Genomic DNA, 24542 nt, shown 5'->3' with positions numbered 1-24542 from the left:
CCTTTATAGGTTGGTTTGCTTTACTGCGTCCAGTTGCCATAGCTGTAGAAATCCAGCACAGGAGAATCCTAATCTGAGCTTTTTTCCTAAATACTAGAAAGTTACTTCACTTGATATAGATCTTGGGCCTTCCACCCCAGGAGTTGGATCAGGACCAGTGTTTGACTTTTAGCACTAGCAAGGGTCAGGTTTATTCAATTTGTATCTTCTTTCAGGGAGGGCTGGCTTTTTGTTTGCCTTTTGATTAGGTACTCTTATGTAAGGGAGTCTTGCATGTGGCTTTTTCATTTGGTTTCCCTGTTATTTCATGGAACTTGATTCTTTCTGTGTTTCAGAAACCTTTGTTTGAACCAATTATACAGACAATTCTATCTCTGCTCTTACCCTCAGGTTGGAGTTTCTTGTAGCCATGATCAGCATTGTGGGGAAAATGTCCGAGCTGAAAACCTTAAACTAAAAAGAACCCTTTTTGGTTTTTCAAAGGGACAAAGTGGTGTTGAGGATCAAGAGAGGGGTTATTATTGTCTCAGTCCTAAAGAGGAGGTGTCTAGCAATGAAAAATGTGGATGTTTAATCACCAGGTAGAATGACCTTAAGTTATCTCTATCAGTTGTATGTTGTTCCCGGACTTTACCAGCATATTTTGTATTATGTATCTTTGAGTCTTTGCAGTTCTTTTCCAGGAAGTGTTTGTGTTGTGATTTATGTTCAGCACACCAAACATACACCATCATCATCAACTCTGTCTGGGATGCAATATACCCATAGTAATAGGGGAAAGAAGTAAACACTGTGTGTTTGCTATACAGCCATAACAGTAGCTGATGATACCATGAGGTAGTGTTGATGGTTTTTCCAAAAATAATATTTGTAGTACTAAAAGTAGAACTATCTAAAAATACATGAAGGGTTCAGTGAGTCAGTATGTTTGGAGACTGCTGCTTTTAAAAAAAAATGATTTCTATACTTCTTTAAAAGCCATAAAACTTTTAAAAGTTTAGTTATGCTGCTGTTTTTGTAAAAACAAATCTGTGGAGTTGTCATGCTCTTTGGCTCCATGTGTGCTTTGCAAGCTGATGGACTGGATGAATTAGGAACTAGATAAATGGGCAGCAGCATGGGGAGTGCCTAGGGAAGACATTTTATTATGGGTATGTATGCCAAAGAAGTCTGTAGAACAGCAAGATATGCATAAGCATTGTCCTCTTCATGCCTTGAAACTTATTGGCCAATGGTGCATTATGGGATAAATGATTGCTTGTAGATGGTTAACCTGACCTATAACTTACATGCTCCAATTGTGTATGGAGTGAGGGGTCTGTGAAAAGGATGTATATTTTGTTTAGCACTTACACAATTGAGTACTTTCCATGATCTTTTTTTATTTAGTTATATATTTTCTTAATCTCTGCTTGGACCTAGAAACAGTTAACCCTAACCCTGTACTTCTTTTATCTGTTCCCGTTTTGTCTGCAAAATAAACTATTGGAAACATTTTGTTATATCTTTTTGATAAATGACAAAAACTGTTGATTGGATTTGTCCAGTCCTCGTTCTCCACACACTTCCTGTTTTATACTAGCCTATTGTTCCTAAATAGGTCTTATCTTGGTGTACAGAATTGTCAGATTTTACAATATAGAAACCTGTGACCACTTGGTCTACGAAAAACTGTTCTCAGCCAAAAACATGGTTCAAGAATCAACAGCTATATATTTTTACTTGCATGGTCTTTAATATAATTAGTCACAACATACACTTTATTACAAATGTGTATATAGGTTCTGGTAGTAAATGGGGTTATACTGTATGCTGTTCCAGAAAGGTGAATTATGGATTCCTGATCTTTTGTAAAGATTTCATCCTATTAATACATCTATTATTAATAATATTCTTTGGACAGCAATTAAGACAACACCATGCTGCAGGGCACTTTGTGTTTGTGGTATAACTGCTTCCTTGCTGGGGCTGGATCATACACGTTAATGATGCTGAACATGTAGCGACGGTCTCCTTGAGACAGGCCCTGGAAAACAAGAAAGAAGATGAAGGTTTAAGATTTTCCTTTCTATAAGCTTTTCTGTAGCAGAAACACTGTTAAAGGGGCTGTGATACTGGCTTTAGTGGAAGAGGCTGAGAGTGATTACTGTACTGTGGATATTTGAGGATAATGTTTGGTCTAGCCACAATTTACTGTTATAAGCAGCTCTTTAAGTAAAATAAAGGATCATAGTAAAGAGGATCTCTACTGAGATATTATGTAAACTGACATGTATTCTGGGTATTTCCTCTGATTTTTTCAAAATCAGCTTTTATCCAGGCAGTTATCATTTTTTGAAAAGGTTTAGCAATGGCAGGTTGTATCATCTTCCAATATAGGTCATTTTAAGGTCATCAGCATATTTATACAAAGAAGACATGGTTGTGGCCAGTTCTTAAGCATGACAAAGTTTCATACAAGCAATTTTCTCCTACATGATACTGACTGCTATGTAGGTCAAAGAAAACTGGCAGTGGTGCAAAATAATAAAATGATGCTGCAGCAACAGGAAATCTGCTTACATAAACAAAATTGCCTAAATATACTTACTCATCTGAGTTTTATTGTTCTAATAAACATTTAAATATATTATCTTCGGTGAAAAATAGGTAGGTGATAGGTACTGATAGAACATAGACTGCATATATAAAAATAAATAATAACACAGGTAACAATTATTGGTTTAAAAAAGTGTGGTGAATAAATACGATGCCCATACAGGTAACAATAAATTAGAATCTATTTTGTGCTAGTGAGAATGGTAAGGAAATGACAATTGATGGCCATAAATTAATTAATTTTTAAATAAACCCACATAGTATAATTTTGTTATCTTAACTGGAAAATCACTGTGCCAGTCTTCAATAACATAACATTGCCAAAACACGAGGCACAGAAAAAAAAGCTACACCCTTTGCATCCCAGCCTTTAATATACATTCTTCCTTCTGCTGGATGTGTCTGTGCAGCTCTTTCCATTACCATCCACGCATCAGGAATAGTAATTACACTGATCAATGATCACTGTTCAAAGCAGAATCGCTCAAGAAAGTCAAGCGATAATAAAGACTTCATAAAGGAAGACGCAGACTATGTCCCTGCATTGTAATCTCTTTGGACTGTTTTGCTGGCAAATGTTAAAAGACAACTCATCTTTGTTGTCATGGCTTTGGCAATAAATTGGGGAAATGTGCAACTACTTCAATCACCCATTAATTTGCCTCTTATTGTTCCTCTTAAAGATCGCTTGCCTGTAGTAATGGACTCTTCTTATCAGCCTTTGGAATTTTAACTTGTTCCAGGTTATGTCTCATTTTATACATTTCACAGTGATACTGAAAAAAAAAAAAAAAAAAGTTATAATGCCATATATACCTGCCACAGTTTCAAGCCTAACCAAATTTTTTTTTGGTCTTGGATACAGGCATAAAGTTTAAAACACTTTCTTGATATTTTATTCCTGTCTCTATCTTTATCTTCTGTCCCTGTGTTAGGTAGTAAAGTAATGGTATTTTTCTTTAATGAGGACAGAGACACTGGGACCAAAAAAAAATATATATGAATCAGAATAATGACAGCAGCCCATTTAAAATACCCCAGTTCTGAGTAATATGGAATGCCTGGACAGTAAATTTTAGGGGTACTGAAGTAAGCATTGATGTTATAACCTGGATCTATAATGGGATTTATCTCTTTCAGTCTTCTGTAATATCTGAGGACTGGATTGTCTGGAAAAGGAGGTCTCCATGTTCTGACCATCTCCTGTAGATGTCTCCAAACGTCTAGCATATTCTCAGTCTCCAATCACCCTTGTAAGGTATCCACAATCTCAGACTTTCTGTATTAACCCGTAAAAGCAAAAATAAAGTTTCACTTTTGCATATGCACAGCTCAATGTAGGATTCTGGCTTTCCCTGCCACTGGTGGGACTGAATTAACTCCCCCAGAGGAGCAGAGGAAGGGGAGAAGAGAGAAGATGGCGGGGCCTGTGATGGAATGAGGACAAGTAAGTGTCACCTGCCCAGTTACATTTTTTAAATGTTTTTTATTGAGGATTTTGACATAAAAACAATTACCACAACAATAGGACAAAAGTATAATAGACTCAAACCAATGACACTTTCAAAACAGAAAGCAATAACACCACCATTTCCACCAAATATAATGAAGATAAAAGAACAACTGAAAATGCAAAACTAATACTATTATGAAAACCTGGAATGCAAAAAGGAAGTCTTAAAGTGGACCTATCACCACAATTTTTACTTTATATAGAAGGGCAGAGAACAATTCTATATAAAGTAAAAATGTGTTCCTTTAAATGCTCCCTTTCTGTCTTTACTGCATTAGTGGGAATGTAGAGCCTCCTGGGATTTGTGATGTATACATTCCATGAGGCTTCAGATTGAGATCCGGCATAGGAATAGAAGGGACTCTTTAATCATTGAAAAAGAAAGGTGCTGATCTTACACATGTGCAATGAAATCAGCACTTTTTTTATATAAAAACATAGCAACATACTTCACCCAATCTCGAGCCTGCAAAGTGAGATCAGAAATGCTTTTGAACATGGTGTCCCAGAAGTTTGTTGAGTTCTTGCAGTGCATCAGATGTGTATCAGAGAGCCTACACCCTCATTGTTTTTCCATTATACAGCAGAGATATGAGGAGAAAATTTGGCATTTTTTTAAAGGGTTTAGTTACTCTTTAAGGTGGCCATCCACTAGTCCTTGTCTCAATAACCAATGTAAACAATTGATTTCTCTTTGATAATGACCATTTACCTAGTTACTGCCATTAAATGGTTAAAGTCATTAAATAACAGGGTCAACATTCATCTGATACCCCCTAACAATCATCAGGCGATGGCAGCGCTCCCCAGTGTCTACACTAACAAGTAGAGCCGTACTGCAAATGGTGAGGATTGCTCCCTTTGGTTTGATGTCATAAAGGAGAACTCCAAACCAAATGCTCATCAAAGAAAGTATGGTTATCCCTGTTCAAAATTCTATTGATCAATAAAAATATTGATCAAGAATTCTAACATTTTTAAGAAGAAGAAGAAGGCTGCATGTTCACTGACAGCTGTTCAAATCATTCCACATTTCTTGTTTCAATGCCTAATAAACAATGACTCGTTCTGTTAACTAGTGGCCAATACTCAAACCTGCACAGAAGTCATAATAGTAAAATCTATTTACTGTATTTAAAATAGTAAAAGATGTTTATAATAGCATGTATTGTCTGCCGAACAAAGGTGCTTTTTCTGGCCTTTTTCCTGGCGAAACTCTGAATTACATTATCAAAATTAATCTGTTTTGCTAGATCAGACTCAATACTTAATACTTAGACAGCTTTCCTTAATTCACAGTGTCTCAGAACGCGGCGACTACGTGACGTATTTGTTGGCCGGCTGATGATTTTTTTCTCACTTCGCCCAGAACCCCCTCCTCCCCCTCACTTCCCACCGAACAGGGAATACACTTGTAGACCTTATGACTTCTATCCCAGGACAGCCTTCATGAATGTCTCCTATGTTATAAACTGTTGACCTCTGTCAAGTACCCTGTGACCCACATGCCTTTACATTTTTAAACTAAACAGACTTGCAAAATATAATAAAATACAATAAAAATGAAATTAAATAAATAAATGTTCAAATTATAATAAAAAGCCTAGACTTTATGACTTCTATCCCAGGGCAGCCTTCATGAATGTCTCCTATGTTATAAACTGTTGACCTCTGTCAAGTACCCTGTGACCCACATGCCTTTACATTTTTAAACTAAACAGACTTGCAAAATATAATAAAATACAATAAAAATGAAATTAAATAAATAAATGTTCAAATTATAATAAAAATTATGGGACGCGTTGAGCTTAATGGGCCCACTTGAGCTTCATAGGTCCCGGATCGATGTACCGGCTGCACCCCCCTCTCCTCGGGCCTGATGCCCATGAATACCTTTTATGTGCAATTGTTTGCTGAATGTATGTAAGAGTGTAAAGCAGTGTGAGACACGGTGTTTCTCAGCCTCCAGAGGTTACTAGGGGTTCCTTGAGCAATGAGAACTTTGTGCTGCCCAGGTCAGATTAGGTGACACCAATGATCTTTTTGGCTGTAGGGGTGATATTCTTCCAATTGGCCAACAACATGAAATGCTTTCATTTTTCTGACCACCACACTAATGTACTGTGACCTGTGGATATAATAATTATAAAGGGGGTTCGCTGAAGGCCTGAAAGTTACTTTAAGGGCTCCCCTCATGTTAAAAGTTTGAGCAGAAAATCTTGCCTTGAATCTACTAAAATGTAGTTTGTTAAAACTTTAGCCTATAAATTGAAACAAGCAATTGTTATCCCAGAGCTTCTGATTTCTACCTATGATAGCTGGGAAACAATAGTACAAACTTCAGATTTTAGATGCACATAAAGATATGCAGAAAAAAAAATAACAGTATTAGAAAAACACAAAATACCTGTCCCTCTGTCTGTAGTAGACCAAGCTGTGTTGTGTTGTGTTGGTAGCTGGTTACCAATGAGATGTGGGTGGAGAGTGAGACAGGAATAAAACATATATGAAGATTACACAGAACACATCTGGTTGTTAGAGTTGATATTACATGAAAAAACACCCAATATTACTAGGAAAATTATAGCACAATGGATTAGCTGTTTGTTAGGAAGGTTACTGTAATTTTAATACAGAATGTAAAACTAAAAATGTAAAATCTTTAAAAAAGTTAAAAAAAAGGCCTTGCACTACATACATGGTGGATAAAAAGACATTGTACAATCAGATTTTAGTATGTGTAGTGGTGATTTAAAAAGTAACCCCTGTGTTTCACACAATTGTAATAGCTTAACACTACTAATACATCTTTTATTCTCACCTTACCATGTAAGTGTGGTTGTCACTTACACAGGGTAAAGACCATCTCTCCATCCCCCGGTGACTAGGAATGAGCAAGAATGTTTTTAAAACTCGATCTTGCAGCGGAATCGGTCATTCTCGCTTACCGAAATTGTAAGCGAGAACGGCCGGTGTAAATTTGCCAAACGAAATCGAATTAAAAAAAAATAAAAATTTTATTTAATAATAAAAAAAAAGAAGATCGCGGGTGTGCTGATCAATAAATGCAGCGCTGGCTACATTCGGTGATCAGCTCAGTGTGCGATCTCCGGCAGTAGAGGTTAAATGGGGACAAGTCTCCCCATTCAAAACCTCTGGTGCTCTCTGATTGGCCGAGGAAAGCTTTCTTGTCCACATTTAACCTCTAGTGCCAAGGATCGCAAACAGGATTCCCAGGGCTGCAAGAATGATTGCAGCCCTGAGAATCCACTGCGATCCCGGGGCACTAGGGGTTAATTACCTTCTAGTGCCTGGGGATCGCAGTGGAACTGCAGATGAACTCTCAATGGAGTGTCTCTATTGAGAGTTCATCTGCAATTCAGTTCCCATGGTCACGGGCTGTAGTTATCAAGAATGATTGCAGCCTTGAGAATCCACTGGGATCCCAGGGCACTAGAGGTTAATAAACTTCTAGTGCCTGGGGATCGCAGTGGAACTGCAGATGAACTCTCAATGGAGTGTCTCTATTGAGAGTTCATCTGCAATTCAGTTCCCATGGTCACCGGGCTGTAGTTATCAAGAATGACTGCAGCCCTGAGAATCCACTGCGATCCCAGGGCACTAGAGGTTAATAAACCTCTAGTGCCGGGAAACATAATGATTTCCTTAATCTTCCAATGGTTTCACGAAATCGGTTTGCCAAAATTTTGCGGACCTATCGGAAGTTTGAGGAAATTTTCATCCCTACCTGTGACTAAAGAGGCAGGGAAATTAACATAACCTGGGCTTTGGTGGTGGGTAGGCTTGGTGTTCAAGTCAGTCACAAATTCTACCTGAACTTCACCCAATTGAACCCAACTGAACAGAAACAAGTTTGAACAACTCTGAAGTTCTGTGGTTAGATTTGGTCCAGAGCCATATACTTGTATTGTAACTGTCATTGACAGCTCTACTAATTTAACATGGACAATCATCAAACCTCATTTCACCCCCTCCTCTCCCATATCACACAGTTCCATTGTAAAATACTTGTGTCAGTATTATTTAGTTTCTGGAGAAGTGTATCTAGATGTATCTTATATGGCCTAGGCTTGATGGTATGTACACCACATCAGGAAGCTGTGCACATAATGTAGGAAATAGTAGTAGTAAAGTATTTCGTTTTATCAAGTGTAAAAGTATCAAGTCTACAGACTGCCACATATGTCTAAGTTTACATCATTAGAACATTATAGGAAAGCCTCTGATGTCTGATCTCAGGCATGTTCAGAAGGTGCAGCGTAAGAATCCTAGGCATACGTATGTGGCATAAGTATCCGAGGAGGCCATAGTTTTCCCTTCAGTCTTTATTGCCCCAAATATTGTAAAAAAAAATCCATTTTATAAAAAGATTGATAAAAAAACTGATAGGTTGATAGGTTAAGGTTAAGGAGAACCACTTGTCTGTGTCAGAAACATTCTGACTAATTATAGATATTTTCCCCCTAGAGCTGCACACTTACTTCTTTTTAATTATTAAAATTTTTATTGGGTTATACAACATAAGTAAAAGAAAATAACAATACAGGGTAAAGAAAAGATTGTACAATACATGTTCGCTTTGTGGCTAACAATAAAATAATTATAGACCAGCATCAAATATAGAGTTCTCAGTCCACTGTAAAATTAGTAACCGTAAAACTCAAAAGTACAACAAGTAACATAGTACAACACCCATTTTGCCTACATAGTAGGCACCAGTAGGTACCTGTATCATACATGTATAGATACTCATAGAAAAATAAAAAAAAAACAAGACCTATAGAAACAGACAAAATATTAAGGGAGGGAAGGATGAATATAACTCATCAACTCTCATAACTCTGAACCATCTGATCAAAGGGAGCTCCTGCAGGTCCTTCCGATAACATAGAATTACAGCTTTGGCCGCATTCAAAAGATAAGGAATGATTGAATGTTTGTATTTAAGCAATGGCTCATTGGTGCAATGAAATAAAAGACTCCATGGAGTAAACTCCAACTGCTTGCCTGATACCTGTTCAGCAATATTTATTATCTTATGCCAGTAATCCTGAATAACAGGGCAAACACCATATATGGGACATAGTCCCAGGAGAACCACAGCCCCCCCAACAAAGTGGAGATTAATGTAATGCCAAACAATGTAATTAGGTCAGTACAAAATACCATCTAGCCAGAAATTTAAATAAATACATATAATATTAAATAATAAATAGTCTTATGAGCAAGGCACATAATTAAAATTTTCTGGGAATCTGTAAGAGACGTATTCAATTCCCTTTTCCCAGTCTATAGTCTGGATATTTTGGGTTCTTCAGTTGTGAAAGTATCTTATACAACATTGAAACCAAATGAAGAAGTCTATCTTTCACATTAAATAGATGTTCCATCAAAGTATGATCTGATAAATTACGAATAGGGCGAGGGAGGGCATTTACAAAGTACCTTAGCTGGAAATATTGCCAGTTATGTGTAGCTAGTAATACCTCCGGAGAAACTATTTGCGCAAGAGAACGTATAGTGCCACTCTGGTCCACGTGATGTAGCAACATAGGCGATTCGGGGGTCTGACCCAAAAAAGCCGGGTTTCTATAGCCCGGAGTAAAATAGGAGTGGCCACTAACAGGTAATGGGGGGAGTTGTAGCTCCATCCCTGTTTTTTGTGTATTAAATCCCACCAGCGAAGAGCAAGGAGTGTAAGTGGAGATGTATTTGGGCTTAAGTCCCTAAACTGCTTAGGCATCCAAACTATTATGGACAGGTTGGTAGAGCTTAGCTCTGATTACAATTTTTCCCCTGCTTGGGGATAATATCATATTTCCAGTTTATCACTCTATTCAGTATGGAGGCAATATAGTACTGTTTGAAATCTGGTAGGCCCAATCCTCCATCCACTTTAGAACGTTGTAAGATCTTAAGGGCTATCCTAGACCTCGACCTATACCACACAAATGATGTTGCTAAGTTATTATTACAATATGAACTGGGTATTTGGATAGGAAGCATCTGAAAAACATAAGATTCTAGGAAGGGCATTCATTTTTCAAACATTTACCCTTCCCATCCAGCAAGGGTGCAACTGCTTGCATAACTGAATGTTTTTCCTCAAAGAATTATGAATTGGCACATAATTAGCCTTATATAAACCCTCTGAGGTTTGAGTCAACACAGGTCCCAAATATTTAAAGGATTTCGTTTTCCATTCGAAAGAGAAACATAATTTTAAAGACCCACCCCTAGTTTTGGCACATTAATATTTAGAATCTCAGATTTATTTTGATTATTATTAAAATTAGAGAGCTGACCAAATTCCCAATAGTAAAGATATTCTGGGCTGTTGGACAAAAAAGCACATCATCTGCGTAAGTTGCTAGCTTGTGAACATCAGAACCCAGCCTCACTCCATGTATACAAGGATTACCTCTAATAACATTGAGCAGCAGTTCTATTGGAATGGCAAAAAGCAGGGGCGACAAGGGACACCCCTGCCTAGTTCCGTTTTACAGGGGAAAGGATTCTGGCAGGGTACCATTTACACACACCTGCACTGAAGGGCATGTCATAATCCCATAATGTCAAAAACCCTCAACGTGGTAGACAGGCACAGCCAGTCCTCCCGGTCAAATGCCTTCTCAGCGTCAGTAGATGATAACAGGGTGGGCTGGCTGTACCTCCGCACATGGTGCATCAAGGAAAGCACTTTCGAGGTGTTGTCCCTCACCTCTCGGCCTCTCGGTGAATAATATTCTGTAGACACATAGCAAGTACTTTTGCATACAATTTCGCATCTGCATTCAGCAGCGAAATAGGTCAATAGCTTGAGCAGGCCATTCGATCCGTCCCTGGATTGGGTAGTACTGATATATGTGCTCCCAAAGAGTCAGCACATCTGTATATTGCCCTGTAAGTTATAGACAATTATAATATTTTAGTGTTAAACTGTCTGGGCCCGGACCCTTACCTGTAGGGGACAACTTTCTCTATAACTAATAAAACATTTTATACACAAAGGATATCCAAATATGGACCCATAAATAAACTTCCACAACTTTTGCTTCGTAATAATGTAGGGCAGGATCAGTTGCAGGCAGAGTTCATTCTCTTCCAGGTGAAGATGTTGCAATGGGTGTTTGCAGATTAGACCTTTTGCCATGACTGTTGTGCCATCAGGGAGCCCAGGAACCCTTCTACTGCCATCCTGGCAGCAGCGGTTTTGGTATACCCAAGTAGTGCAAAAAAGCTCCAGGTTCTCTGGAAAACGCAAGACAAGCAGGGAAGCCCCATCTGTAAGGGGTACTTGCATCCCGCAGAGCTGCCAGTAGAGGTCTCAGGGCAAATTGCCTATCCAATGTGGCCTTGGCCAAATCTGGAAAAAAAGTAATGGAGGCCCCATCAAAATCAATAGTGGAGGAAACTTTAAGCTTTTCTTGTAGAGCTGTTTTGATGAGTAAAAATGTAGACAACATACTACATGTCTGTAGGTATCTGGAGGTGCATTTTTTGCTCTGGTTACTCTGTACACAAGATCAAAACATAGGAGAGCAGTAGGGTTAACCCGCCAATATGAGATTTATGATGCCCCTCATGGTGTCTTCCAATTGACCCGTGGCTTCGGGTAGGCCTCAGATCCTAGGATTGTTTTGCCTTCCCCTATTTTCTGCATCCTCTAGCTGGCAAAATATGGTCTGGTGAGTTCTGGCTGTCTTAGGCTGTGCCTCCAGCAATTCATGTATAGCTTTCTCCTTCTCCACCCTACCAGGGGCCTGAGATAAATCTGTACAGAGGGAGTTCACTTCAGATTTTATGTATTGCTTCAAGTCATTAAACATAGAGGACAAATCATCCTTAGTTGGAAGCACTCTCACATAATCAGCCAGGAATCCTGGGTCGTGAAAATCTGGTTCCATGAAACCATATGAATCTGGGGAGCCTGGTTGTAACTCATTGCCGCCACGATGCGAGGCTGGGGAAGTCCCAGAGGCCGCATTAGGGGAGCTTGTGTCTCTCTCCATAGTTGGAGGGTCCGGTTCAGGATCCAAGAATGTAGTACCAATTGCCTGATTTGAGCTGCTTCAGAACCATATTGTTCCAGCCCTCAAGTAAGTAGTAGCAGTATGTTTATTGGTTGTTGCACTATTTATTATTTGCTGTTGTTTTGAATGCATTCACTTCTAATAAATGCACTTAAGTAATCCCTGATTTGTGGCTTTATAGTGTATGCTGCCAGTGCTGGTCTCCCTCCTGTCCCTGTTGGTAGAAACCCTGATAACAAGAAAACCTAAATTGGAATCTAAGACCACCTAAATTGGAATCTAAGACCACCTATTGACTTTAAATTACATGCAAGTTTCATGTAAACTGTTCTGACTTGAACCCAAGCTAATCTAACTTTGCAACTTAAAGTGTACCTATACTCAGAATTTTCACTTTACATAAAAGGGTAGAGAACTCTTTTATGTAGAATAAAAATTCTCCCCTTTTTTTTTTTTGGAAAAAAGGGTACAGCACTGCCCCCTAATTCTCAGCTGCCTAGGCGGTCGAGAATAAATGGGAGCGCAAAGCCTCCCGGGATACCTACGTCAGGCATCTCGGAGGGCTCTTGGGCGCTCCTTCTACGCATGCCCGAGATGCAGAAGGAGCTCTTTTGCTCAAAGAGAAACATTTGTCGATCTCATGCATGTGCTGTTAGATCGTCAAATTTCTTTTTCATCCTACATCACCCGATCTCCCGCCTGGGTCGGGTGATATAGAATGAAGAACCCGGAAGAGAAGACGAATATGAAGGCGCCTTGAGCGCCGGCTCTGGGACGGTTGTCGGGACAGTTGTCGGGACGAAGCGGGACCAGATGCCCAACACCCCCTGGGTGGACCCAGACTGGAGTGACCGGTCTGCCCTGCAGGATTGAAGCTAAGTGGTTTTTTTTTTTTGTGTTTTTAGTATAGTTCCTATTTAAGTCAGTAAAATCTGCATGTGATTTGAAAAAAAGTTGGATTTTTAATATTTCATTGGCATTCACTACTGGAAAGGATGAGAGAAGGTGGTTCCCTTTATAACTGATGTCTCTTGTTTGCACTAGGATTAAGTTGCGGAGTTTCCATAGACATTCTTCTTATATTTACCTGTCAAGAAAGAAATTCCTAGGGTTAGTTTTATTCAGGGCCTTCCGCCCAGGATTGTTTCTCTTTTCATTGGAAAGTGTGTAATAAATGACAGGTGGGTCTATTTAGTTATGCTGAGTTTGAATAGTAGGGAGTCAACACATATGCCATGCCTGGAAATTACACCCTAGTCAATGTATCAATATGACAGGGAGTTGCTTAGCAGGGCTAAGTGACATCTGTACTATACTGGTTCAGCTACTATTCAAGGTCTGCCACTCAAGGTCAATGGCTTCAACACTTATGATGTTACTGACCCAACACAGACCCATATGTAAATGTAGGAGTTCTGTCTTTATTCTCCTTTCAAGTTTTTGGGGAGTCAATGAAGACAAAGTGCTTTTTTATGTATTATCTTTATTTTTGTTAATCATAACTAAACATAATTTTTTTAAATCATACCAATTGTGTTATTATACTTAATTTGTATTGCTTATAAGCTACCTATCACTACAGGAATAAGGGAAATGCTATTGCTGAGAATTTGATAGTACATGTCCAAATTTCCACACTTTTATTTTTACATTGTACATGTGTAAAAATTGGGGTGTTGCCATCTTTATCTGTAATTTGTTACCATTTGTGTTGCAAACCATTTATAAACATTGATAGCTGGTTTTTAAACCCTTGAAGGGCTCACCATTACTACTCATTATGCTCCTAATTACTCTACTCATATTATTTTCAAAGTGTGTTTGTGTTCTTGGTAAACTTCTCTCTTCATATATTATGGGTGGTGCTTTTACTTTGCTCAACCCACTGTCAGAAATATCCTTAATGACATTTATCTCTAGGTTCTAGGGAAGGTGAGACTAACAAAATGATGACACACAAGCTATAGTTTGTGATATTAATATTAAGGATACATTTTTATAAATTACAATGATAATAATATGGTAGCTCAACCCACTGTCAAAAATATCCATCATGATATTTCTGTGTAGGTTCTAGGAAAGTAGAGACTAATGAAATGATGACACACAAGCTATGGTTTGGGATATTATTAATCAGGATAAATTTATATAAATAACAATGATAATAATATGGTCAGGAATCTATAAACAACAATTAAGAACAGTAATCTTTCTACTCTTCTCAAATGATGACCATACACTTTGCAATTAGGTTGTACAATCTCTGTACACTCTCACTAACTACTATACAACAATAGATGTAAACGATTGATTTTGGGTATACAGCTTAATACACAAGGAAAACAGAAATTTCACAATTGATCAGTAATCCACCCAAGACTATATTACACATAAAAAGAGCCCCGAAGCACTGGAACACCAGCCACTGTCTGGAGTAAATTGAAGCTGTCCTGGAATACCACTCTTTTATTTATTATTGTTGTATTCTCTTTGTTGTGCCTGGAGTATCCTTACATGGGATGGTATCAGTGAAATCTACTACTCTTATCTAAAGGGTGGGTATTAATAATAATAAACAGGATTTATATAGCACAAACTTATTACACAGTGTTGTACATTAAATAGGGGTTTCAAATGACATACAGATACAGACAGTGACACAGAAGGACCAGAGGACCCTGCCCAGTAGAGCTTACAATCTAGGATGTGGGGGAAGAATAACAGACCATATGGAATGGTGGTAGTGAGGGTTTTAAGAGACAGAAAAAGATGGGTAGGCAGGTTTGAAAAGATGGGATTTGAGTGCTCTTTTAAAGGAGTAGAGAGTAGGAGCAAGCCAAAAAGGACGAGGAAAACTTTTCCAGACTCAGGGTTGGCTCTAAAAAAGTCTTGGAGCTGTGCGTGAGATGGGGAAGTCATTAGTAGGTCATTGTTGGAGCAAAAAGATTGGCTAGGGGTGTAGTTTTCAATTTGGTCAGCAAGGTAAGTGGAACAGGAGGCAAAAGCACAGGAGCTAGAATTTGATTCCAAGCTGAAATGGAACCCAATGTAGTGAACTACAGAGAGGCAGCAGAATAGGATAGGTGAGAAGGATGGATGAGTCTGGCTGCAGCATTCATAATAGATTGTAGAGAAGAATGTTGGGTTAGTGGAATACCAGAGAGGAGGCAAATATAGTTTTCTCTGTAATTAAAGATTAATATTGATTACACCATTGATAGAAGATGTACCTACTCTGCCTCTAAGGTCTTTCCTAAGACTTTGTGCCAACTATTACACTCCCATTAATTCCTGATGATCTAATAATATAAAAAGTGCTTAGGAATTCTCTTTCTTTACCCACCCTCATCACAGTTAGGTCAGATTAGACTTTATATTTTGCACCCCAGTTATCCCTACAAACTCTCAAACATTTTTGCTCTGATCTCTTCTGATTCTTGGTCAGATCACCTAATTGCTACCTTCTAAACTTCTTATTTTGGCCTAATTACCTCTCTATAGTTTTTTGGAGGAATAACAATTTCTTACTCACTATGCCCATCTATGCACTGGCAGAGATACAAAATATTTTGGAGGACTATTTTAAATGCAATAAAACCTATAACTATGGTCTGGCTTGCCCATAAAGCCATTCGGCTGGGTTATCTTAATAGTAAGGTGATTGCAAAGATCAAGAAGAGAGCCTCCCTTATCTTAGTACTGTCTAAAAAGCTAGATGTGTTACACAAACTCATTAATTAATTAATCTGACAAAAAAGTTTTTGAAACCCCTTTTTAGGCAAATCATTAGGTTATTCCAAAGCCCCTACTGGTTAGACTAGTAGCCATTCTAAAGAATTCCCTAAAGCAGAATTAAACCTTCAAAATTCAAAAAGTTGCGATCAGGCAGTTTGCCTATCGCAGAAGAAACAGGTGATGTCCTATCTGCAATAAAATAACCTTACCTGTCTTATTACAATTTTTTATTTGCACTCACTTGTCCTCGGTCCTGTTCATGCACCTAACATCTTAATCCGATCCTTTTCCTGAAGTTGGGTTTTCAGCAATTTTAATGGGCGTTATGTAACGTTTGATGGGTGTTGGTATGTTTTAATGCAGAAGGGACATTGCCTGTACATACTTTGCAGTTTTCTGAAATATTACATTTAATAAATATTATATATGCCTTTTTGGTGATGTCAGGGGCTGCACTTGAAGCCCTTTATATGAACAAAGTGGGTAACCACTGGTTTAGACCATATTTCAAGCAATATTAAACCATTTGCCATGTTCCAGTTAGCCAATGGAACCATTACACACTTTGAATCAGGTTGATCTTGAAATTGTAACATATTTTTTTAAATAAAACCTATATAAATCCAAGCAAACTTTTCTGTGCCAGCATCTTCTTGGTTATGTAGAATACACATAAAAGTGTCAGTAAACAGTGAGGGATGGCTTGTCACACACTTGTGTTTGCATATTGGGTGTGTGAATTTATTACCACTTACATACTCAGAGGACAAACAGCATAAATCTCATTGCTGGCATTTTTTGTGCCACTTCTGGAGATATATAAAGTCCTATCTGTTACTGGAGGGTAGACTGTAAGAAAACACCTACAGGTATGTAATTCTATTTATTCCTTAAAGTCTTTAGATGGTTTATATCAATGGTAATTCACTTCTCATACTTTACCAAGAAGAACTTTTTACTTCCATTTATGATTGTTGGAGATTTTTATCTGCATCCTGTTTACAAAAACTATTGTCAATGGGGCACTAATCCTCTCTGACAGAGCACCAGATAACTGTAATTTTCAAGAGGAATTCTAACCCATCCTACTGTAAAAGTAATTAGGACCTATCACAAACAGTTACTGAAGCACTCATTGTTGACCTTTCTGTCTAAAAAATCTACCTGGAACACATACGCAAATCTGGGTTTCTGATCTTTCCTCTGTGCACACTTGCTCCTGGTCAGTGTTTTGGAATGTATTGGAAAGATTATACGGGAAAACCTGAAAGACCTTCTTACATTCTAATTTCATCACAAACAATTTGTTATTCTGTGCTTTCCAGATCAAAATTCTTTTGCATCAAAAGAGGTATAGACTCCAGAGACATAATCCTGCCCCTGTACAAAGCATTGGTTAGGCTTCGCCCAAAACTGGACTGCATATTCCAGGTACTAGTTCACAAAAAGGACATTGTGGAATTGAAGAGAGTGCAGAGATGGGCAACTAAACTAATAGGAGGAATTGAGGAGCTCAGCTATGAGAAGAGATTAGTTGAACTGAGTCTGATCTCCTTTGAGAAGAGGTGTTTGAAGGAGAATATGCTCATCGTGTATAAATACATGAGTGTCCATGCAGTAAACTTGGTGGAACATTGTTAACTTTAAGGTCATCAGAACAAAGAGAGGACACTCTGTGGCTAATTGACAAGAGATTTAACCTTTGCATATAAAAAAAGCTTTTACTAGAGGTACTTGGAACAATAAAATTATGACTCAAATAAAATCTGGTTGGACTGGTTGAGAAATCTGACTGGATTTGAAAATTCTGACGTGGAATTAGTATTTTTTTTTTTTTTTTAACGAGCCATTCTAAATCTAATATTTGGGTAGATTCATCATCTACTGTCATTGTTTCCACTTTTCTGTTATGCATTTTTGTACTAGTTTAATATTGTCATCCACAACCCTTTATACGCTTTATAAAAAAGGTTAATAATAATGGCAGGTATAGTAGAGCTGCACTTTCTTTGTTTGGTGGCCAGATAGAAACTAATCGCCAGCCTCTAGTTTCTATACAGTAAGAGCTCTGAATAGACTTCCAGAGGAGCTACTTCTATGTAACTCTGTATTTTGCTTCAAAAAACACCTGTTGTATTTGGTATTGTACACAATAAAACTGGCTATGTGTAAGTAGATTGATCTTCTTGAAAGAATCACATTGTCATAGTGTGGGGATCAGTAACAGGTCGATCCACCTGTTGATTACAGTCTTGAGAATCATTTTCAAGGTGCAAAAAGTGCAGGGAATCCTGTAACCCAGAACCTAGGGAATAAGCAGTTACTCACCATTTTCTGCAGCACAATTAACGTGTTTATTTAGAAAAAAATGGAGCTGTGTAATCTTAAAAATGTGTGCAGTAAAGTGTATGGTACTTATAAAGGGTCATTCACACCTAAGGTTTTATCAGATTCATAAAGTTATTAATAGGAAAATGACCTTAAGGATGGTATTTATTTCATAGATATTTTGACTTGTGCACTGTGCATTCCCTATTATTCTATATTTTATACTCTGTGTTCCGTATTTCCCACTGTCTAATGTTGAATTCTGCATTGCTTCTTACCTGTTCCACACTATGTCATTCCTTACTGTGCATTTTACATTCTACACCATGTTTTCGTTATTTTGCACAGGGCATTCTTTTTTCTTTAGGTAGAGCTCCACACCTCCAGGGTTGCTTGTCCCTGAGGGTCAGAGGGATTTTATTTTGTACCTGGTAATGCTAATGGGATGGCACTTAATATGTTTTTTTGCCTTCCTCTTGATCACCTGTGGTTTTACAGTTCTAAAGGATACAAGGCTTTGTTTTTTTTATATATATATTTTACATTTTGCTCCTTGTTACACTTGATGGACATGTTTTTAAACCTGACTTATTTTGCTTTGTTTCTTTACTCTGCAGGTTTGAAAATGTCTTTGTTGCCATTTATGGTTTTAGTGGTGACTTTCCTGTCTCTTTCTGGTTCTCATGGTAAGAAATATATTCTTCTCAAATATCTCCAAATGCTTATGCTTTTATGCTAGCAAGCAAAACCTTAGTTTGCGAGTCCCAAGAATCATGGTGCAAAAAATTGGACAAAAGACTTCTAAACCCATAGCAAAACAGTATTTTAATTTATTTTATAGTATCATGATGTTAAACATCAATGTGATTCATGAGCTCTGGGCTGGAAATCTGCAAGGATTTATAATTCCTCTTACTTATAGCTTCCACAATCTTTATTGACAGATTTTAGTAAGCTTACCTATGTGTTCACCCTCCATTCCCTTTAAAATCATTAATTCCAGAATATTTCTGTAGCCTTCTTTTTTGGGAAGCATGGAAGCCATGAGGATTCCCATTCCAAGGAGATCCACTTACCATTCCTGCATTTTGAGAAGAGCTATTCATCAGAAGAAAAGCAAAGTCTCCAACAAAAGCCATCAGTCCCGGATGAACTGAACCCAAAATATTTTTGTCAGGGCCCATGTAAAGATGGATGGATTTCCTCTTCTGGCTACTGTCACATGTACGTCTCTCGGAAGCTCACCTGGAAGGAAGCCGAGGTGAATTTTGACTCCTTTACCCATTTACTTTACTGAATACAATAAGGTTCATGGGATAGATGTTGTTTCTAGAATTTTGATATGTATTTGCAGTACACATCATCTATAGGTCACCTGATCCTTATTTACCTCTTTTACCTGTGTAAGAAAGAACCAGGAATCCAAGAAAAAAAAATTCCAAAAAGGAAAGCAGGGTTTTTTAGGTACCAAGACAAAAATTTTAAAAACTAAAAAAGTTATTGATACATCTTTAAAATGAGTTAACAATTTGCTAAAGGGACATAAAATCCTCTCTAAGGGGTATATTTCAACAGGGCCCTATTTGGCCACTATACAGGGTCATACTAAAAGACAACAAAATGTTCTAATTACTGTTCACTGGATTTCAAATGGAACAGAATCAGATATATCACTCATTTTCCAGAGCTGGTCCCCTTCGTCAAGATTACTGGAAATCATGTATAGTTAGTCTGAAAAGAAAACGATTTTGTATGTTTAAAGTCTAGGCAACTCCAGGCCGAAAGCAGAGTACACAGAGGCCAAACCTTGCAGCACTGCAGTCCACTGGACTGTTTCAAAAAATAATTCACAATGATAATGGCAGGGGTTATTGTCTGCTACACAAAAGGAAATGATAATCAAGAGTATTAAATTAAGGCAAGGAATGCCTTGATAAGGCAAGCCAAGAGGTGCTCCATGTACAGTCCCAAATGGGATAACAATGTACTAGTGTGGGGGTGAAAAGTCCCTCACAGTAATTCAAAACCATAGTAAAGTCCAGTAGGCAAATCAAAAGCAGTCCTTTTAGCAGCACTATATTTAAATGTAAAAGGCAACAAATGACCACAACACCCAACTACTAAGCCTTAAAAATGGTTAGGAGGCAAATGTGTAGAGCATTACAATAATACGCACAGGCATTTTATAAAAGGTTTTATGGGGCCTGTAAACATCATTATGACAGAAACCTGTCTATTCTGTGAACTTGCCCGCATCACCACTGTATGCTCATAAAGAGCCAATAAACCTGCGTTTGTACAGAAACTGATAATTTTTTATAGATTTTTTTTTTTTTGTCACTGGAAATGTATTCACTACATGTTGGACCTTATTTACAATATTTGACTGTCAGTAGAAGTCTCATATATTAAGAAACAAGACCATAGAGGTATTATCAAAACATTATTGAATAAAAAGGATGTACTCACACATATTTTCATTGCACCAAGGGTCACTGTCAATCCCTCTTCAGCCGTGCCCACCTCACCAGTGTCATAAATGAGAAGCACAATCTGTTCCTCATGGCTCTTGCAGAGTCACAAGGTTCCCTTGATGACAAGTTCTGGACTGGAGCCAACAGTGAGAAGGTAAACAATTGAACAACCCCTGTAAAAGTATGGGCTGGTGAACAAGATTTATGTTTGAGTCATGATGGAAGGTATAGGGCTCCATGGCAGATATAAAAATAGAATATTCAAGTATAAGGAGCTACTAATTGCCTACTCACACCTCCTGAAAAATGCTTACCATACTGAACCTAAAGCCCCCATTTGTATTACTCAAAGTTCTTACAGTGTCAACAGGCTTTGGGATTTTGTTGATCCCATTCTAAGATGCTTCAAATGCAATTGTCAAATTCTGAATAAGATCTACAGTTAACCTTGCATTTCTATAGACTTATATAGACAATTACTAGACAGCATATTTTCAAATAAACACCAAGATAGAAAAAGAATCTCGGTTACACTTGGGTGACACCAACTGTCATGTCCAGGAACTGCATTTGTCTTTGATTTGACAGATCAGTGCTGTCAAAGACAAGCTGAGTGTATAACACTTTACTTGAGGACACAGCTTTTTAAATGTTATCGTTGCAACATTTTATGCCCTAGGTTTTTACTTGAGTCAATATAGTTTTCTGATTTTTTTTTAGCTTAAAATTGGTTCCTGGTTTAGATTCTGATTACTTTATATTCAGTTATATACTATAGATGGGAATGCATAACCCTTCTAATACAAACAAATCTCACAGACAAATGCTCTTAAGGAAGCCATCTCCAAAGATTTGTATTTCTATCCAACCAGTTCTGAGATTTAAACATTTCTGTCGCAATACAGCCTTGTCTGGTAGGACAGGAGACCTAAATTATAAGGTTTGCTTTGGTTAAGTAAAACTTACAGCTCTTGTGTTTCCCTCAGTGTGTGATTGGAAAATGAATGAAGACGCAGCACAATGTTTGCTCATCGGCCTATCATGTCATCTCTTTTTCTGCTTCTATTGGCATTCTCTGTGCACTAAAGCACAACTGATTGTCTCCTTCTGCTGTTTATCCCTCCCCAGATCTCATCTTTGCAACACTAGTGTCCCAAAATAGTTGGACAGAGACAATTTTTTTCTAATTTTGGTTCTGTACATTACCACAATTAATTTTAAATGAAACAACTCAGATGAAGTTGAACTGCAGACTTTCAGCTTTTATTCAGTGGCTTGAACAAAAAGATTGCATAAAAATGTGAGGAACTTAAGCCTTTTTTTTTACACAATCACTTCATTTCAGGGGCTCAAAAGTAATTGGACAAATTAAAAAGCTGAAAATAAAATGTTCATTTCTAATACTTGGTTGAAAACTCTTTGCTGGCAATGACAGCCTGTAGTCTTGAACTCATGGAGATCACCAGATGCTGAGTTTCTTCCTTTTTAATGAGCATTGTCCATCTGTAATATGAAACGCCTCCCAATCAATGTGACTGCATTTAGATGTATTTGAGCAGACAGTATGTCTCTGATCATCTCAGAATTCATTCGGCTGCTTCTGTCCTGTGTCACATCATGGATAAACACTAGTGTCCCAGTGCCACTGGCAGCAATGCACGCCCAAGCCATCACACTGCCTCCGCCATGTTTTACAGATGATGTGGTATGCTTTGGATCATGAGCTGTTCCACGCCTTCTCCATACTTTTTTCTTGCCATCATTCTGGTAAAGGTTGATCTTGGTTTCATCTGTCCAAAGAATGTTTTTCCAGAACTGGGCTGGCTTTTTTAGATGTTTTTGAGCAAAGTCCAATCTAGCCTTTCTATTCTTGAGGCTTATCAGTGGCTTGCACCTTACTGTATTTACTTTCATGCAGTCTTCTCTTTATGGTAGACTGTTGCCTTCCGTGGACGTCCAGGTCTTTTGGTGTTGCCGAGTTCACCAGTGCTTTGTTTCTTTCTCATGATGTACCAAACTGTAGATTTTACCACTCCTAATAATAATATTATTATTATATTGATAATACTAATATTGATATTGTCAATAATATTATTGACAATATTAATAATAATATTGTAGCAATTTCTCGGATGGGTTTTTTTCTGTTTTTGCAGCTTAAGGATGGCTTGTTCCACCCAAATGGAGAGCTCCTTTGACTGCATGTTGTCTGTTCACAGCAAAATCTTCCACATACAAGCATCCCTCCTCAAATGAACTCCAGGCCTTTTGTCTGCCTAATTGATAATGACATAACAAAGGAATTGCTCACACCAGCCCATGAAATAGCCTTTGGCCCTGATTTATTAAAGCTCTCCAAGGCTGGAGAGAATACACTTTCAGAAGTGAAGCTGGGTGATCCAACAAACCTGGAATGAATTTCTTCAAATTCATTTGCTAGCAAATGTTCTGAATCCAGGAGCAGATCTATTCCAGGTTTGCTAGATCACCCAGCTTCACTGGTGGAAGTGTATCCGTTCCAGCCTTGGAGAGCTTTAATAAATCAGGCCCTTTGAGTCAAATGTCAAATTACTTTTGAGCCCCTAAAATGAAGTGATTCAACTGCATCTGAGTTTGTTTCATTTAAAATTAATTGTAGTAATGTACAGAACCAAAGATAGAAAAAAAGTTGTCTCTGTCCAAATATTTATGGACCTAACTGTAAAAATTATTCTCATTTTATTTTTTCCTCTTAGGGATCAAATACTTGGGCTGATGGATCTCCATTAGGTTTTTTGAAACTACCGGGCAACCTCCTAAACAAAATATTTGGTGGAAAATTGTGTTTGAGCCTTAAACATGGAGGTGAGTATATATATAAAACTCACATTTATAAGTGAGAATTTTTTAGTCAATTATATAAAAGAACTTTAAATTTTAAAAGAACAGCCTAGCTCCTAAGGCTGGATGTACACCAATATATATGCATTTTTATTGTTTAAAAATGATGTAAAAAAAGTTCAGTTGTTTATTTAGTGTAAATGAATTATAACTTGGCAATAAAGGGCAGCTTTGATTAATTCAGCCATCCAATCAATTCATTATATCAATTAGAAGCGAACTAGATATTTGGCAAATTTTCAGACATTATCAGAGCTAATGAAGAGATGAGGCACAGAGAAATGTGCATGTCAAAATGGTGAAAGGTTTGCACAAATGAAAGATGTAAAGGGGTTATTAATCAAATAACTATTGCCTTAAAGCAGACTCACTAATATTATTTTTTTCCTAGGTGGAAATTTTTGGAATCAACTAAGCTGCAGTGAAAAGCTTCCATTTGTGTGCATATACAAACCAACTCAGCCGTGGGACAAAAAGAAATAAAGACCATCTGCAACCATTTCCTGCTTTTCCTTAAAAATCTTATCTTTGTATTTCACCCCTTATGGCACCATCTAATAATTTTTACCTTGTATAAGACCTCCTAGCTGTTGTGAATAACAGTACATAATTGTAGTGGCTCAAGATCTGTTCCTCTCTTTTAAGTCTCTTCATCTATGGTACAGCTACTATAGTAGGGGATGGGGTCAAGCATCATTGGATGGGATTAGTTTACAGATTGGTCTAAAGTGCTACAGTAGGTGACACAGTGTGGTAAATGGCTCCTATCAATAGTAAAATTTATCAAAGTTTTTGAAATGCCAAAGTAATTTATTACTCTGATTTCTTTAACATCTGAATCCCGTTATTCAATAAAAACAGAGTCTTTTCCTTTCTTAGTTTTACTGACTTAGTTAATTTATGAATATATTTCTATTATGAGTTTTATAATTATACCACAGTCTTTAACAAATGAACCAA

General features: G+C 37.6%; 1 protein-coding gene and 1 long non-coding RNA gene across 3 annotated transcripts; one reads left to right on the top strand and one right to left on the bottom strand.

Annotated features, from left to right (window-relative positions):
- Window positions 1-1981: 1981 nt before the first annotated feature.
- On the bottom strand, window positions 1982-6568 carry LOC140339447 (uncharacterized). The gene is made up of 3 exons (XR_011922442.1): window positions 6519-6568; window positions 3291-3374; window positions 1982-2026 (listed from the first exon to the last, which is right to left on the bottom strand). It is a non-coding gene; the product is annotated as an uncharacterized lncRNA (long non-coding RNA).
- Window positions 3856-24456, top strand: LOC140339446 (struthiocalcin-2-like). Of its 2 annotated transcripts, none has more exons than XM_072424170.1 (6): window positions 3856-4045; window positions 18846-18914; window positions 19245-19489; window positions 20719-20856; window positions 23438-23546; window positions 23974-24456. In XM_072424170.1, exons 1-6 carry the CDS (start codon window positions 4036-4038, stop codon window positions 24063-24065), a joined length of 663 nt encoding a protein of 220 aa, XP_072280271.1. In that variant the 5' UTR covers window positions 3856-4035; the 3' UTR covers window positions 24066-24456. The 2 variants fall into 2 exon arrangements, with proteins under 2 accessions (XP_072280271.1, XP_072280272.1); XM_072424171.1 differs by lacking the exon at window positions 3856-4045 and adding an exon at window positions 16669-16769.
- Window positions 24457-24542: the final 86 nt, after the last annotated feature.

The sequence above is a fragment of the Pyxicephalus adspersus genome, chromosome 10 (assembly GCF_032062135.1).
Source record: "Pyxicephalus adspersus chromosome 10, UCB_Pads_2.0, whole genome shotgun sequence".
In the NCBI taxonomy this organism is placed as follows: domain Eukaryota; kingdom Metazoa; phylum Chordata; class Amphibia; order Anura; family Pyxicephalidae; genus Pyxicephalus; species Pyxicephalus adspersus.
This window is presented reverse-complemented; position numbering and strand designations above follow the sequence as displayed.